Source organism: Rhopilema esculentum, chromosome 1 (genome assembly GCF_057945365.1).
Source record: "Rhopilema esculentum isolate cy_ngs chromosome 1, ASM5794536v1, whole genome shotgun sequence".
In the NCBI taxonomy this organism is placed as follows: Eukaryota; Metazoa; Cnidaria; class Scyphozoa; order Rhizostomeae; family Rhizostomatidae; genus Rhopilema; species Rhopilema esculentum.
The window spans coordinates 1,409,933-1,428,329 of NC_142815.1; the positions used below are offsets into that span (position 1 = coordinate 1,409,933).

Consider the following 18,397-nt stretch of genomic DNA (forward strand, 5'->3'; position numbering starts at 1 on the left):
TTCAATCGTGGTTAGCAGGCGAGAAAATTTGTCCCCTCTATTAACATGGGCTCCGATGAAGGTTGGAAAGAGTGGGGGGAGGGGGGATGCAAAGGAAAACTTGACAATCATAACAACAGAATTTTAAAAAAAACTCATTGTTTTGCCCCCTCTATTGTTGCAACTTTATAAGGCATAGTTAATGCAATGAGACTTGAATTTCATTTTGGAGAACTAAAATATTATTTATTTTTCAACCAATTCTTGCAAGCAGGAAAATAAGCGGCTATGTGTTGGAATGCTTTAAACCAAAAGAGTGTTTTGAAAAAATTCGAACTTGATAATTCTATAAAGTTAATTTCAGGTGTTAAAAATTTTGTAGAAATCTGTTAGTCATATGGTGTGTTTGAGGCCATTTCAACAACTATCTTTCATCCAAAAGATAAAAAATTTCCAGCTTATTCGAGAAAGATAGCCTAATTTCAACTTGTATCTTTCTTTATAAGTGAAGGTTTGAGACACATAAAGACATTTGTGACTAAAAGAAATTTGATTTTGAGGGCGTAATACCAGATTTTGACTTTTCAACAATGAGTTTGTCATACTAGTTTTAACAAGATGAAAAAATAGTTTTGTAACATATTAGTCTTAACAAAAAAAACCAGGAAAGCTCCTTCTTCTTTTTGTTTCGCTGTTTTTTCTGCAATCAGAGGTAAAAGAGTTCACGTTTATGCCAATGTCCGGTTTTATTTACCCCTGGGAAGTGTCGGACAAGAATAACGACTTTTGAGGGTGATATCCTTTGCTTGTTTTTCTTACTTTCTTTCAAGGATACTAAAAATACTGTATAATACACTCCAATTGTGAAAGTATTCGGACAACTTCGAAATGCAATGTCCAAGCCGAATAAGTTCGTTACAAGTGTGTTTTAAAATGTTTGAAAATATTTTCAAAATTTTCAAACAGAAGGTTTTCAAACTCAGCAAGAAGGATAAATTTCATAGCTAAAAAACGAAAGAAAGGTTAAAAAGATAAGATGTATTGCCTCAAATGCCAAAAAAATTTAAACTCTTCAACTGTGATAATTGGCAGGCTGGAAACACAACATGGGAGTATTCAAACAAGAAAAAGCTGGAGCAAAATGGCGAAGTTTAAAAAAAATGACGATATCGACTGCTGCTCAAAGGGTGCAGCTTTTAGTGTGTGTTAAGATGTTTTTCAACACAAAAGTTTGCGAGTAAATTTGAATTTAAAATTCGAAAAAATAAAAATCGGCATTATGTTCAGGTATCCATAGTAACAAAGGCCATAGCAACATCGAAGGTCTTCTAGTCCCAGGCTTCGAATGAGATTCAAACAACACTTCTCGAAGTAAACTGTTGATGTTGATCAACTTGCTTCATTTGAAGACCCTGTTTTAAACTTCCATTCCTAATCATGGTGAGTAATAAATCTTCATAGTTAAAATATCAAGTCGCACCTATATTATTTAAATTTTAATGTGTTCCAAAAACTGATGGATGTCCGTTGTTCGCTCTGTAGCTAGGCCCAAATCCGATCGGCCTGAGTGAGTTTCATATTTTTGTTCATTTCCACAGATGAGCCTAGATCTTTTTATTTAACCGATTGATTTCTTGAATGACTTCTTCGATTATTGCTTCCGTTCCCTTAAGTTCAGTTCCTTTCGTTTCATGCCATTTTCATGCCAACTTGTTTCCCCCGACGCCAAAGTTATTATTTTGAAAAAAATCAGTTATTTATTTGTTTCATATGCATCCTCGATTATTTCTAAACTAGATAGAATTCTCTAAATAAGAAAAATGCACATGGCTGTGATTCAAGATCAATACTGACAAAAACCAAATAAAACTGAAGTGTGTTACGAAATATTATTTGAATATAATCTTGATTTCTTTCAATTCATTAAAGAATCTGAGATAAAAATTAATTTTGCAGTTTTTGAATTTGATAACAATAGATCCTGACAGAGCTCAATTAACATTTATTTTGATGTGGAATTTTGCTCTAAAATTTGTAAGAATGTTGTTTAATTTTTGAAATTTTCTTGTACAAATGCATGTTTAAAAGTATTTCATGATATCTATATGTTTCCTATATCTCCTTTCATATATCAGGCCTGGCCGTAAGACTTTTAACAGGGGAGCAGTAAACAGCTCTCCTAGAAGTATTCAGGTGAGCTATAAGAATAGAAACAAAGGAAAAATTGATTTCAAGGAGAGCAATTGCTTTTTAGAACAATTTAGGAGAGCAATTTCTAAGTCCCCTCCAGCGTTTGAGGAGAGCCTAGAGGGGAGCAAGAGCTAATGGCTCTCTTCAAATGGCCAGGCATGATATATATACATGTAAATGTGCCATGTTTAAAATGTTCTATCATTATCTAGAAATTCTTTGATGAACAAATATAACTCATCCGTCTCTTTTGAAGATTGCTGCTTGTTGAATACACGGAAATAAGAAAATATTAGAATCCACGGTGTACTACAGTGTGCATAGTAACAAGTAAAAATACAAAAAATCTTTAAACATAGAAGCGCAAGCTTGATGTGTTTTTAGGAAATTTCAAAACTATACAGTATAGTCCAGTTATGACATACTTTAAGGGACCAGTGTATTATTAAGTACGTTATATCCGAAGTACATTGTAACGAGGGTAATTAAAAATTGACTAAAACCAAGCACATCTTTTGCTGGGACCAAGCAGTACGTTATATCCAAAAGTATGTAATAACCGAGTAAGTTATAACGGGATTCTACTGTATTAGTTTGGGGTCTGTCTATCATGGACACAATATTTATATTATGACACAGACCTAAAACAAAGGTGTGTTCTAATACACAAATCTAATTTTGTGGCACTCCCAAAAAATATTCCTCATGATTATCCCTCGCTTTTTTATATTTGAATGAAAGGAAGCTTTTTATGTTTCAAATTCTTAAAAATTCAACCAATTTGTACTTTGCCTCTAGAGTCTGAATGAGCAGTTATTGAGTAAACTTTGTTTATCTGTAATAGTTATTGGTAATGTGAAAGGCCTATTTTGTCAATTTTCTTTTGCAGGAAGATTACCAATTAGCTTCATTTTGTGTGCAGTTAAACATAAATTTATCACACTTACAAACCTTGCTTTGTGTCCTGTGGGCAAAACTGAGACTTTTCTTGGACTTTTTTAATTTGGGCCGACAATATGCTGGTTCTCATTTAGTATTGTCAGGGTTGTGCCAACTATTATTATGGGAAAGATCAAAAGACAAGGAAAGGAATTTATCGCGATCCCTGATCATGTTGTTGGTCCAGGTTCCAGGACAAGTACCCTTTCTACTTGGCACTTCCCCTATGTTTGCATTACATTTGTTGATATGAAGGAGATCCACTTATAATTTAGTTGTGTTTAAAAGCTGTTTTAAATTCTTTCTGTCTGCAGACTACAACATGGAGAAACCAAGAAAGGACCATGAATGATTATAGAAAGAAAGAAATCGAAAGAGAATCCACGTTAAGATCTCTGCAAAATGTAAGTTATCCATATTTTGTTGCTGGAATTACTGTTTGTTTTATAAAGCTGTTACTAGAACATTAGAGTCTTGGTTTTTCGCCCTGTATACCTTGACATCTCTAAAGCGTTTGATCAAGTATGGCACAAAGGCCTTCTTTATAAGTTACGAATATGTGGTGTTTCTGCAAATCTACATAACCTCCTCCGCAGTTTTCTGTCAAGTCATAAACAGCGAACAGTTTTGAATGGCAAGTCTTCTAGTTGTGGTAGTATTTCTGCAGGCATTCCACAAGGCTCAATCCTTGGACCTTTACTGTTCCTTATATATATCAATCATTTGACTGAGGGCCTGAAATGTGCTGTTAAATTATTTGCTGATGACACTTTTTGCCACTGTAAACAATCCTTAACAGGCAGCTGATTACATGAACCATGACCTGGACCGTTTAAGATCCTTATGGCTCCCCATGGTATCATACCTGTAGTATCAAAGAGTAATTAGCAAGTATAGTAAAATGTAATATGTATTGTAATATTTTATCTGGATATAAAAAAATTAGAGTGTTTTAGAAAGCAGCCAGATGCAGATGAAGCTGATGATGCATAGATTTTTCATCCTAATGTTTAGAAACCGGTCAAATATTTTTGTCTCTTTTTTTAATTTACCTTTACTCTACAATTTACCCTACAAACTTTAGACAGTTCCTGGGAAATCTTTGACTTATTCTTTTCCCTATTTGATCCTCTGTTAGGAAGCATCACTAATTGCTCTCTATGTCTACAGTTGATATCTTTTCTTTTCTAAACTTTCTTTTCTATACCAGGAAAAACTTCTTGAAGCCAACATGGAGAGCGAAGAACGGGTCGAAAACAGAAGGTTTTTGCGACGAATGCAGCAAGAAAATAAAGAGAGAGAAATGGCTTCTGCTTTAAAATCGGTAAGTCAATGCATTATAATGGTAAACTTTTAATGCTTCCTATCTGATTTCAGAGCGGGAAAGATGTTCATGCATGTTAACTTGACATTATCAAGTCTTCTTCAAAGTTATAGCAGAAAAAAATGAGCGGGATCTTTTTTCCATTGCTGCTTGTTTGTTTACTCATGTTATGGAATGTTTTGCTACATTGTTTGATCGTGCAGACTGTCTTGTGGTACAGATTTGAATGCCTAAAGTTGCTTTCATCAATTTTCAAACATTTTCTGTGTTATCTAATATAGCAGTCTATTGAGTCAAAGAATTTCCTTGGACATTGTCAAACATGTTTCATGGTGTTTGACATTGTTTAACATTGTTTGACATCGTATTGTTTCCTTATGTTTGATTGTCCAGAGTGTTGTTTAATGCTCTCTCTCTCTTTGGTACCATATCACGAGGCTTTGGCGACCATGCTTTGCCACAATTCTCTGTTCTTAGTCATGTGTATTAGATCCTTCTCTTTGATTGTTTTTCTTGGATCCATCCAGCTAGGCTATTCATCCACAGTATTCTCTGTCTTCCCTTGCTTCTCTTCTCCTCTATCTGTCCAGCTAGTGCCAAGTTCTCAAGTCCCTCTTTCCGAAGCACATTCCCCAAGTGGCGCGTCTGTCTCATTCTGATGTCCTTAATAAGCCTTCTGTTTACACCAGCTCTTGCAAGAACTTCTTCGTTGCTCACCTTGTCTGTCCACGGTATTCTCATCATCTTCCTTAAGAACCACATCTCACAACTTTCCAGGCACTTCTTCAAATCTGCTGTTAATGACCAAGCCTCACTCCCATAGCACAGGACGGGATAGACATTACAGTTTAGCACAAACAATCTCGTTGACATAATTTCTCAAATTGTTATCCAATTTTTGAAATGCAGATTTTGCTAAAGCTATCATTCGTTTGATCTCTTTAACCCATTTAGCATCTTTGGTTATTAGACTGCCTAGATAGCTAAAAGGCGAGACTTGTTTGATTTTCTGGTCCTTTACTCTCAGTGTGAACACAGGACGTTCCCTTTTCTTTGATACTACTAAACATTCTGTTTTGTTACAGTTTATAGTCAGACCTTTTTTCTCACTTTCTTTTACGACAACATCGAGAAGCTTTTGTAGATCACTGGCAGATTCGGCTAACAAAGCTGTGTCGTCTGCATACCTTATGTTAGTGATATTGCTTCCACCTACCCTCAGACCCTTCTCGTTATTTATCTATCTCAAGATCTTTTCAGCGTAAAAGTTGAAAAGATCTGGCGACATCACACATCATTGTCTAACTCCTGTCGCAGTATCTGTGTAGTTACTGCATTCACCATCGACTCTAATGCATGCAGATTGATTCCAGTAGAGACTCTGCAGCAATTGAAGATCTTTTCCATCCATATCCAACTTTTGGAGTTCCTCAAACATGTCATCATGACGAACTTTATCAAACGCCTTGCTGTAGTCAATGAAACAGATGAAGACATCTCTTTGCATTTCCACAGCTCTTTCTGCTATCATCCTCAGCATTTTTAATGCTACATTCTTCAAAGAAGTTGTACTGAAAAACAAGTACTTGCTTGTTCTCTGATAAGGCAGTCTACCTGATGAAAATGCTTCTAAAGCACTGCCAAACATGTTTCATATTGTTTGGCAGTGTTTTGTTGTCTAATTCTTTGTGTTCAACAGTGCTTCAGAAAGCAACCTTGAAAATAATAAACATGGAAGACGATGTTTGTCAAACATTGAAAAACACTTTCCAGTTTCATGATTGAGCAGTCTACTTAATTAAACAACTGTTCTTGAACACTGTCAAACGTGTTTTGCACTGTTTTGTTTTTCATTTTTTTATTTCCCATGAACCCTTTAAAGTCTAAATACGTTTAGAACAACGTTTGTCAAACATTGTAAAACACCTTCGAGTTTGATAGTGACATTTATTTTTTAATATTGCTAGGGTTTTATGATGTTTTAAAATGATTCCTTTTTTCAAATGCATTTCAAAGCGTGTAACATGCTGTTTGTCAACATGGTAGAATACTTCTGAGTTTGAAAATGAAGCATTCATTCTGTTCAGAAACTTTTCTTGAAGATTGTCAAGAGTATTTTATAATGTATGGAGGGTTTTTTCAAAAGCATTTCAAAGCAATTAGCATTTCAAGAGAAGCCTTCTAAGGTTTGAAAACTTGTAGAAAAATGTTCACAAACATTGTCAAGGATTTATAATTTTCGTCTTTATGCCGTCTGAACTAGGTTTCTTGAACTTTTTAAAACGTGTTTGATTTGTTTGCACGCGTTTTTTGTCATTACTTGAGCACAGCCAATGGAGATGAACATTATCTAACAAAAATAGGCAGTAATTTTTTATGTATATTTGAGAAGTGTTGGTCATTGTAAGTGATTGTTAAATCAAACTAATAGATTTATAATGTGAAGTTTATGTGCTTGCAAATATATTTTTACAAATTGTCCTTTCCATAAACCCTTTGGAAACACTTTTGTTGTATGCCAAATTTGGCACTTTTGCTCAAACAAACCCATCGTGGACAGTAGTCTGCAAGAGATATTCAATTTTCTTGTAGGCCGAAGAGAGGCGTATCATGACAGAGAGGCAAAGAGAACAGGAGGAAAGGCTTGCCAAGGTGAGTCAATTTGATTTCAACAGGATTTGCTAGTTACGATTGTTTTTAAATCGACCATAAAGATAAAATTTCTTTAAATAGCTCAGCGACAGTTTAAGCATCATTATTTCTGTTCATGATTATACTTTCATAGGTGGTGCCTGTGTTGTGATGATGATAATAATCACAATTAATCATCTTTCACAACAATATTATCATAATCATCATAATTATCGATCATTGCAATCATCAACATTAATTGCCAATCATGATTAATCAGTCATCACCCAATCAATCATCACTCAATCATCAAAATCTATCCTGCCATGAGACTTAGAACCTGTTTATACGAGAGCTGGACAAGTTCGGGTCCAAAAGTATCCGGACCGGATCTAGATGAGATCTACTGATAACGCGCATGCGCTTTTCAAAATTGACATGCGTCGGCAATTTAAGATTGAAACAAACAATCCAAACTGAACAAGGGGGAGGTAAAGCAACTCGCAGTTCAACCTTAAAGAGCTTTTCACCAAAGACAGACTCACAGCAAAAATGAAAATAGAAAACATGATATGAATATGGCATTTATATTTCTAAAGCTTTAGGATTCATCTTGTCGTACTAATTGTTCAACACCGTAGTAAGTCTTGTTTTGTTTTCTGACGGCAAATTCACAGAAAACATGTTCAAATTATTTCGAATTGACAATTATTCTGTCTCACTTTCGAAAAACCGTTAACGCATTCGTTCTAGACCAGATCCAACCGTTAACACAGGATCCGGTCCAGATCGATAAAGTGTTCGGATAGCGGATCCAAAAGCATACGATCCAGCAAGGCCCATCCGCACTCTTTTGGATCCGATCCGGATCGGGGTTTTAATCACTTCGATTGATTTCTTGTCATTCTAAACAGGAACTGGAAAGATGCAAGTTGGAGACCATAAGAGATGAGAAACATAGACAGCAAATAAGAGAAAACAGGTACTTATCAAAAACAAAACCATTTTTACACTTGACTATCTATGTTGCTTAACTAATTTTTAATAGATCTGTAAAAACAACAAAAAACTGAATGATATCTGTATTCTGAGGTAGCAAGCCAAATAAACTGCTCCAACTTTGTATTTAAAGAACCATTGTTAGTAATGAGTCTTTAATTTCTTAGCTTTCAGCCATTACCCGACTTTTTATGCCCTGAAAACTGTCCGACGAGAGTGACATTTCTTCTTTTCTTGAAAGCATCATATTCAAAGACAGAGATACAACTTTTTGTTTGGGGGGGGCAGCCCTGATAAGTAAGTGTAAAAACAGGCATATTTTACAAGATAAAAGTACTTAACTTGTACTAATTAAGTTTTTTTGCCCCTTACTATTTAATCTTCTGTATTATGAAAGCCCTACTGAAATTCCCATTATTGTCTAACGCCCCTTGAATATCCGTCTTTTTGAAAATGTTTAAAAATGCAAATAAAGCCCCCCTTTTATCAAGTGTCCCCTCCACAAAATGCCTGTCTTTTGAAATTGGGAGATATCGGAAATTAAAGAATATAGAATTAACACACAGTAATTTTTATTTTAACGTCTTAATTAGTTTTTAATGTAAACAATTCAATTAATTTTGAAACTCTTTCTTGTTTCTTCTTCTCAAGCCTTGAACTGCGAGAGCTTGAATCAAAGCTACGGGCGGGCTACATGAATCGAGAAATAGCCGCCCAACTGGCCGAGAAAACGGCAAGAGATTATAAAGATAAGGTAGAGTGCAGACCTTTTTATTTCATCTTTGATCAACTTATCAATGTGGTAGAATACCGTTGAGGGTATTTCTGCGTCTCTTGAGAAAATCGTCAATGCATGGTTTTTCCGTAGTATTTAAGGCATTGAGTCATGATTAAAGCAGAGGGCATTCCCAAAGGTACGCAACTTCGCTGAGTCATTATTTCGGGCTTCAACGCTATTGGTTAGTCTGGAACTGGTCACATGAACTCACCTTGTACTGATTAACAAAGCTATTGACGGAAGATGTTATGTGTATCAGTATAAGACGAAATCACGTGATCAGTGTCAGGAACACCAATAGCATTGCAGCATCAAAATCATGGCTTAGCATATTTGGGTATACTTTGTCTTTTTATCATGACTCAATGCCTTTGTGTACACCCAAGACATCCTTCAGGATTGATAGGATACCCCCTTGTTATTGGATTGTAGTCACATGACTTTTTCCATATTTACACTTGTTTAGAATGACCCCTAATTTGCTACTGGACCCCTTTTTGGAAGATTTTAATTAACATTTCCGAACCTTTATTCAACGATGAGTTCCATGGTAATAAAAAGGCTTAATAAACCCGGGTGAATTTACTATAGAATTTATAAGACAGGTAACAGAGAAAGAAGTGTAGTAAAGGTCCCTGTGCTTTGAGTTTCAGTTCAAGGGTAACCATATCTTCGAATTAAAACAGGTACAAGAAGCTGAATATGCGGAAAACATGGAGAAGGAATATTTAAAAGCACTAGAGATGGAGAGAGACAAAGAAAAACAAAGATGGGAGGATAGTGTGCGATATCATGAAGAATTGGAGAAGCAGTTGAGACAGCAGGAGTTAGCCAAGCAGGAACAGTATGAAGAATTCTTAAAAGAGAAGTTGATGATCGATGAAATAGTAAGGAAGATTTACGCGGAAGATCAGAAGTAAGTTATCTTCTTTTTGTGTCAAATACAAGGGTGAAAAGTTAGTCTTTACAAGGGACCAGTGGCTAGGTGCGAGGATGGCTCAGTTGTTAGAGGCGCTGACTACAGACCCAAGGGTCCGTGGTTTGAGTCCCTGGCATGACCAAACTTTTACTTTCTTAGCTTTGGTGTATCTGTGAATATCCAATAAGGATAAAGTATTTGATACAAACTCTTCTTTCCCAAAGTTCAAAAGAGTGGTAAGCGTGATATCGTTGTCAACTACAATATCATATACATGGGCTCTGACACAGGCTGGGAAGTGGGGTTGGGGAGCAAGAGAAACTTTATCACCCACAACAAAAGATTTTAGAAAGAAGCTCTATTGTTTTGCAAAAAGTGGGGGCATCCCCTCCGCCCCGCCCCGCTTCGTCGTAGGCCCTGATATATAATAACCATCATAACAATGTACGAATTTACAACAAGAAAAAAAATTTAAAAGACTTTAAATCCATCTGTTTTACTTCTTCCTTAGAGAGCTAGAGGCAAAATTGGAGAAACAGCGTGCTACGCAGGAGTATATTGAAGAATTCAAGCACAAGCGCGAAGAGGTATTTATCAACCACTATATATGGTTAATTTATCAAGTTCTTAAGTGGTTGAGTCACAAAAATCTATTTTAAGAATTTTTAGTTTCGATCACATAGAACGATTTTCAAATACTGCCAGATATGTAAAATCAGTTTAAAGTATCAAATCTTGGTTATGGTATGGCCGCATGAGCACTGGGTATTTCCCCAAGAAACCTCCGCAATTTTGTGCATATCTTTATGAGCCAAGCCAGAATAACAGTAATCCGTTGCCAAATTCCAAATCTTATTTCGGCCATATTTCACTCATTTTTTAACACATTTAACTGTTTTTGCAGATTTTGAAATACCTCATTATGATTTTAGGCCATGTGGTAGAAATTCTTAACATAGATTTTTCGTAACGTCACACTTGAGAACTCTATTCCGTTCTTCCGTAAAATGTCAATTTACCCCATGTTAAATTTTTGTGATTCTGCAGGGAGTATCAGACAGAGGCTTTTAAATAGCCAAAAGCAATGGCGTCATAACAATCTTTTCTAGAATTATGGATCGCTTGACCAGGAGAAACCTTTTTATGCAATAGATGTTTAATATATTACAGATGGTCAATTCGATTGAAATTTGGCATTTCAAAACTTGTATTTAACATTGAGATTTATGGCAAATTTGCTACAAATTTCCATAGAAAAGGTAACAGAGATGTGGCAGCCAATAGGATGGTTGTATGATGACGTCACTAAAATCTATTTTTAAGTTGTTTACAGCTTGACCACGATATCTGGAAGAGTGCCACGAAGTTTTTCGAGTTGATTTATATATTTTTGAACCAAGCACCGCGGAGCTTTGAGAAAAGTAGGGGGTCTAAAAAAAGGAAGGGGGGCTAAAACCGTATAAAAAGAGGCTTTTCTGGTAGTTTGATAGTTTCTTAGGATTATTCTTCTTGATAGAAGTCTGATGAATGAAGATGTCTTTTTTAGCTGAAGCCCCCCCCCCCAGCCCCCCTTGCTTCGCAGTGCCTGTGAACCAAGACTGAATAACGGTGATTTCATGTGTAATGAGCCAACCAGTGATGCATTTACCTTATGTCGTATCAAAGGCGTTTCAGAATGCTCTTTTCAGCAATGTGGTCCAAGTTAAAAAAGCTAAAATATAATGTTAATGACGTCACCAATCATTCACATAATGTTTATGACGTCACAAATCACGAGTTAGCCTCCTTTAGGTGTATAAATTTAGGCAGTTTTTGAATAGAGGCTTACCCAAGAGTGGGTTTCTTCAAGGGGGGGGGGGGGGGCATTTACATCAGTGGATCCTTATAGCTCAGTTAATATCGCTGAATAGCTGTGATTTGCTAGCGCAAGGGTCTTCACACAGTTCACGACGTTTTGCATTGGTAGGTCAAGTTTTGCTTGTATTTTCCTTGTATCTAACTTTGAAATAAGTATGTTTGTTTACTGTAAAGGAATTTGATTTTTTTAGTGGAAAATCCGAGAAAGAGACATGATGGAGGAGGAAAACAGAAAAATTCTCGAGTTTGCTCAGAGACAACAACAACGGGAGAGCGAACGAATGGCAGCCAAGCAAGAGAAGGAAGAGGCCATGTCAGCTGTCCAGCAAAAGGTAAGGAAGCTTCCTATTTTTCTCTTTAACCATCAGATCACGTGATATTAATGTCAGGTATAATGTCAGATATGATAATCATCATGACAATGGAAGAATTGTACAGCAATAAATACAAAAGATTTACTGGAAGTTGAGCCTCGAATGCAACCGACAAATATGAAAGTGGCTTAAGCCATGTGTCAATCAATATTAGCGAATCAGTAAGCTTGTGGGTGGAATAACACCCATTGATTGGTCAATTTTTTTACTAAAAGATAACTTAGGCCCCTTTAGAATCTATCGATTACCTTTAGATTGTTTAGGATTAAAGAAATTATTTTTAATCATCTTTCTAAATTCTCTTGCCAAAGAATTGTAGCACTCAAACTATTAAATGGCAACCTAGATATGGGAGATTTTCATTAGTTCTGGGTATATTGTCTTAAGATAGGCACTTTCATTTCTCGCCTTTCCGCCTTTATCATTCTGCTTACATATTAAAGGCAATCTGTCTCGTTGTGGATTGGTTAACGAGAACAATAGCTGGAACAATAGCCTAAACACAATTCCAGCACTCCGCCATATTTTTTCAATGCGATAAATTAAAGGGGGACTGGAGACAATAAAAAATCCTTTTGTTCTTATAATCAATCAACGTCGTGACAGATTGCCTTTAACTGACATGTATTAGCAGTAGTCACTGAAGTATTAAGTAAATACGTCATAACAGGTTTATTTCGACACGTGTAAGAAAAATTCCATTGTATTTTCACAGCTTTCCAAAGAATTGGCAGAGAAGCAAGCTGCTATTGAAGAAATGGAAAAGTTTGTTTTCTTTTGCTATCTTTATACCATAAAGCCATATATGATATATGAACGGAATTAAATGAGTATTGTTTTAGTATGAGTATTTATATGAATGTGTATTAGAATAGGCCATGATCCGTCTGAAGGATTTCCAATTTGTAGGAGCACAGATAGTAAAGGGGCGATATTCCTTGATGGTGGCACTTTTCTAATTATTTGCTGTGCTTTTCTATTTTTCATTTGTTTTCCTGAATGCTACTACCTCCGTCCCCCTTTCCCCCCAAAACAATGTTGAAAGTAAAGAAAAATATCAAACAAGCCATAAGAAAAAACATACTCCATAACCCCTTTCTTTTTTCTGTAGTAAATCAACGTTGTTCCTAAGGGAAGAGGGGGGTTGCTGAATTTCCCTTTGAAAACTTACGTTAGTGTTCCAAGATATTTGGCAGTGATTGTAGTTTTCCAAGGTTGGGGGCACGTGCCCCAAAGTATCACCCCGTCTCCAACGTCCCTTTCCAATACTTGTGCATTTTTTATATCTAGAAGGATTTATCTTTGTGACTTCTTTGACATCCGTGCTATATTGGCAATAATTATCGTTCAGTTCAGGGTTAAGGTGAACATATAAAGTCATCTTGCACAAATCAACATTGTAGATACCTTTCTATGTGGAAGCTAATTTACAAATATATTGTTGATTCTACGTTGATATTTCGTTTGTGTAGGATTCGAACTGAACTTTACATGGAAGAGCAAGAAGAAATGGAAAGAGAAAAGGACGCTGTGCGTATTTTTAATTTTCTTTTTTTAATGGCTTGAAGAAAGCAAACATTTGAGAATACTTAAGCTTTTCTTTCTTTGGCCTATAACTGGGTATATATGTTTCCTATCGTAGTGTTTTGATCTTTGTGCTGACGTCTCTGAAGAGTGTCAGACAAAGAGTTGTTCTCTATTCAAATATTTGCTTTATTCAAAGCCATTTTAAATTTTGTACCAAAAAAAGATTGTTACTTTTTTTATTTTGCAATCATATTTATCTGTAGATATTTTCTCACTAATGCTATTTTGCTCTTAGCATCTCGAATTTCCAATTGAATGCCCTTTTTAACCAGTTTTGTATCTCTGTGCTGTTTGACCTTTGTATTTTTCTTGCACATTTCGATCTATATTCACGCAACTTAACTCACTAAGGGTTTGGTTACTTTAAATTGCCTTATGTTTTTCCTTGAAAATGTCACAATTCGCCATTCTATAGCTTACTAAACATTTGTCTCTCTTAAATCGAATTAGGCCCTGTTGAGGCAACGCATCCAACAGCGATATGAACTACTTGAAATCAGCCGACAACAGCTTGAAATGAAACGAAGGAAGAGGGAGGCTGAGAAAGAAGAAGAGGAAGAGTTTAGAAGACAGGTAAAATCTGTTTTAAACGATTGGTACTCGTTACCGAGGCTGTTTTCTTTTATTAAAGTTGCTAGAAGCGAACAGTTCCACGAGTATGTATAAAACTACATCGACTCTTTTGTAAAGGAGCTCCTTGGGCCTCTTTTCCACGTGACCTCTTATGTACGTCGGCTGTTGTGCCAGATCAAATTGAGACATTAACATAGGCACCGGGCCCAAAGCCAGTGATCTAAAACACATTATCAATGTTTTTAAAACTCTGGGTTCAAAGTAGGTACTTCAATGCTTGAATAATTTTCCACAAAGCTTGAAATCGATTTATGTACGAAATCGATTTAAGAAATTAAGATAGTTAAAGTAACTTTTTTGGCAATTGATACGAAAATATAGTTGATTAAGTCAGAACAGAGAAAATGATGAAAACCGTAAAAGTCTAGATTTATTGTATCCACGCACCTTTGTCTGCAAGAGCCAGTAAATGGAGGTTTAGGCTGGCTGTCCTCAATTACCCCAAAACTGCGAGGCTGGATTGTTCTTAATTTTTCATGAATTTTTTCCCTGTAACCCAAACAAATTTAGACAAGAGACAATATTTTGCTGCAGAAGAACATTTGACAACTATAGTTATTTTTACTCTCGTAATATGCTTACACCTATTTTAGCTTTTGAAGTTACGTATGGTATTATGATGCATTTTTAATATATTCGATGATTCGCAATCACAATTTTTTATAAGAATAATGTTATAAGAGTATTCAGGCACAGAACTATCCAATATTTAGAATACTTTAAGAATACTGCATAGTCTTGGCTTGAATATCTTAAAAACATTTTGTTGATGTTTAAGACATTATAATTGTTAAGATTGAAGTCTTTTCCTATTATTTTAATTGTATAACTTTTTTTGCATCACTGTTTCTTCGAAATGACATGAAACCTCTTGCTCTGTTCTCCTGAAACCATATCAGATTTGAAAAAAAAGAAAATGTTTGGATAAATTCAAGCATTAAACAGAAGTATCTTTGTCTGTTTTTTCGCATTCTTGAATGAGCGCACACTCTAATGTAGACGAATATTGAAATAATCTCAAACTACTGAATAGGGTCTAATTGTGTCTCATTACTTCAATTCACAGATGCTTGCCAAGTTTGCTGAAGACGACCGCATTGAGCAAATGAATGCGCAGCGGAGGAGGATGAAACAACAGGAGCACAAGAGAGCTGTTGAACAGCTGATTGAGGAACGAAGAAGACAACACGATATGGATAAGGTTGGTTTTTGCAATCCCCCGTGTTTCTTTATCATAGTTATATCATTGCATTGTTGCATTTTAATAGAGACGGGTGTTCTACATATACGTTATTTGCAGCTTGGTTCATTAATCCATGTTTCTTATGACAGCTAATATTCTGCTTTTTTGTCGTTGAGATGCACCTTATCCTTCACATTTGACCATTTTCATGGCCACATTAACACCATGCAATCATTTTTGGGGCCTTCGTGTCAACAGGATGAATTGCAGTAATGTTATTGTGTGCAACCAGAGAAATGTATTATATAAATGAAGTTTCTTTAACCCTCGACCCTGTCTTGACCTTCAATCCTTCCCTTGATCTTTGGCCTTTTTATGATCACATTAACGCCATCCGCCAATAAAACCTTGCTGGCCCTTGTATCAAAAGGGATCAAATACAATGATGGTGAAGTCTACTACAAGAAACATGTCGTGCATTCAATGAAGATTCTTTAACCTTCGACCCTATCTTGACGTTCAATCCTCCCCTCGACCTTTGACCTTTCTCACGACTTCATTGACAATTTCAGTCAATAAAACCTTGTTCTTCCTTCTAGGAACGTGAGAGACAAGAGCAAGAAGAACTCGAGAGGCTTGAGTCCTACAAGAGGCAAATCATTGAGGAAGAAAGACAACGCCTATTGCAAGAGCATGCTGCAAAACTTCTCGGTTATTTGCCTAAGGTAAGACAACCTTTTTAATGTAACCAATCGTAATTTCAGGATTAAAGTGACTCTTCCGGTGGCAGCTCATGCAGACTGATATATTGTATGAGGATTCCTTTTATGAGGATTCCTTTTATGAGGATTCCTTGTATAATAATTCCTTGTATGATGATTCCCCGTATAATGACTCCTTGTATGATGATTCCTTGTTTGATGATTCCTCATATGAGGATTCCTTGTAATAGAATTCCTTGTATGATGATACCTTGTTTGATGATTCCTCGTATGAGGATTCCTTGTATTAGAATCCCTTATATGGTGATTCCTTGTATGATGATTCCTCGTATGATGATTCCTTGTTTGATGATTCCTTTTGAGAGGATTCTTCATATGATGTTTCCCCTTAGGGTGATTCCACGTAAGGACTTTCCTTGTTGGCATCATCATAGTTTTAAGTTGAAAATATTTTCTACTGTTTAATCATAAACTCCATCTGTTCAGTGATAAGCTCTCCCACAATTAATGCTGTAGAATCAATACTATGTTGTTTTAGCTACCCTGTTTCCAAAATTCTAGGAACTGTTAATAAGTCGAAAAACCTCGAGTTGTATCACCCAATTATTTTGTTACTTACACGTCATTTAACTTTGTACCTATTTCTTTTCAGGGGGTCATACGAGATGAAGGTGATCTCGATTTGTTTGATGAAACTTTCCGTAGCACGTACCGGCCAAGTCGAAGAGACCCATTTGATGATGATGATGGCGCATATTAATGTGCGTGTGGACACCCTGTAGACATCGCATAGGTGTACCAATGTCATAGTTGAAACAGTATTGGGTCTAGCTATTTTAACAGCCAACTGTGTAAGGAATGTAACGGTTAATTCTATACAATTTTGTTATGTATATATGGTAATAATATTTTGTGGATTGTGACGTCATAAGTACGCGTGAAATCTGTGTTTGCTTTCTGCACGATACCCCTTGATACCCCACCCCCTATTTCGCTTGGCACGAGGTATGCACCGGGTATGCATTTCTTTGTATCTACAATCACTGCCAAAAGTCTTGGAACACTAACGTAGGTTTTCAAAGGCAAATTCAGCCATCCCCCTCTCCCCCTAGGAACAACGTTGATTTACTATAGAAAAAAGAAAGGGGTTATGGAGTACGCTTTTTCATGTGGATTGTTTGATATTTTTCTATACTTTCAACATTGTTTGGGGGGAAAGGGGGGCAGAAGTAGTAGCATTCAGGAAAACAAATGAAAAATAGAAAAACACAGCGGAAAGTGTTAGATGTTCCAAGTAATTTTGGCAGTGATTGTAGCTTTCAAATGTAGTTTTAGGACATTGAGAAGGCCTATAGATCAAAGCCCTTGTCTTTTTTCTCGTTGTGGTCTACGCCCTAAATTACAGAATAGTGGTGGCACTCTTTACTTTTAAGTGTGAGTTTGATTACGTCAGTGACCCGAATCTTAGAGTCTTGAATATGTAGGGCCCTTCACTTATCCTTCAACGATAGAAAATATTTTCTTTGTCGAAGTATTGAACAAATTAGACTTGCTAAGCCCTAGCTGACTCAGTTCATATAACACAATTTTTTTACTATTGCATTCAAGATTTTATGAGAAAGGGGTAAAGGACCTGGTCGTAGCGTTGGTAACTACGGTAAAGAATTACCATAGGGGAGTGTTTTTAAACCACTGTGCCGCGGCACAACAGTTGTGCTGTGAGATATTGTCTGTTGTGCCGTGGAAAATTCTCCAATATCACCTAATTGGTCTGAAAATTAAAAAAGTTGCGTCCATGGGTGTAGTCTTGGGGGCAACAAGGCTTTAGTCCCTCCTGACGATAATTTGGGGGCTTAGTCACCCCTTTGGGAAATAGGGAAGATGACTATCAATTTGTTAGGTTATTTTTCATATTGTTGGTTTCACGCATAAAAATCATCTCAAGAGATTTAATCAAGATCAAATAACAAAGGTAATAATGAAAAATGTAAAAGAAAATCACCTTAGAACCCTCATCTAGGCCTATTTCTACCTTCTGTTGTTGGCAGTCAGCGGCCTCCATTAGCAATTGCAATTACTTTTGTACCCCCCCCCCACCCCCCTCCCTGGAAGAAATATAAGTCAGCGCTTATGGCCACTTCTTCCTTCCATTTCTGCTAGGATAGGTTTTCAACTCGGTTTACATCTTAACAGGTTAGCTTTGACACCGAGTGAGTACAAATATTTGAATCTATCAAAAAATACTTTCTTTTTTGTTTGTTTGATTTCTATTCAAGACAATT

General features: G+C 36.2%; 1 protein-coding gene across 1 annotated transcript; it reads left to right on the forward strand.

The window, feature by feature from the left end:
- Positions 1-1,127: 1,127 nt before the first annotated feature.
- Positions 1,128-17,044, forward strand: LOC135690204 (meiosis-specific nuclear structural protein 1). The gene is made up of 15 exons (XM_065207696.2): positions 1,128-1,419; positions 3,423-3,512; positions 4,319-4,432; positions 7,025-7,084; positions 7,978-8,045; positions 8,714-8,816; positions 9,527-9,756; positions 10,271-10,346; positions 11,808-11,948; positions 12,706-12,755; positions 13,463-13,520; positions 14,028-14,150; positions 15,277-15,411; positions 15,993-16,118; positions 16,768-17,044. The coding sequence occupies exons 1-15, from the start codon at positions 1,417-1,419 to the stop codon at positions 16,873-16,875; spliced, it is 1,485 nt and encodes a 494-aa protein (XP_065063768.1). The 5' UTR covers positions 1,128-1,416; the 3' UTR covers positions 16,876-17,044.
- Positions 17,045-18,397: the final 1,353 nt, after the last annotated feature.

Bases quoted from the DNA above. Each gene is read 5' to 3' on its own strand.
- LOC135690204 (XM_065207696.2), top strand. The intron at 4,433-7,024 runs GTAAGTCAATGC...ATTTTCTTGTAG, and splicing joins TGGCTTCTGCTTTAAAATCG to GCCGAAGAGAGGCGTATCAT. The intron at 13,521-14,027 runs GTGCGTATTTTT...AAATCGAATTAG, and splicing joins TGGAAAGAGAAAAGGACGCT to GCCCTGTTGAGGCAACGCAT.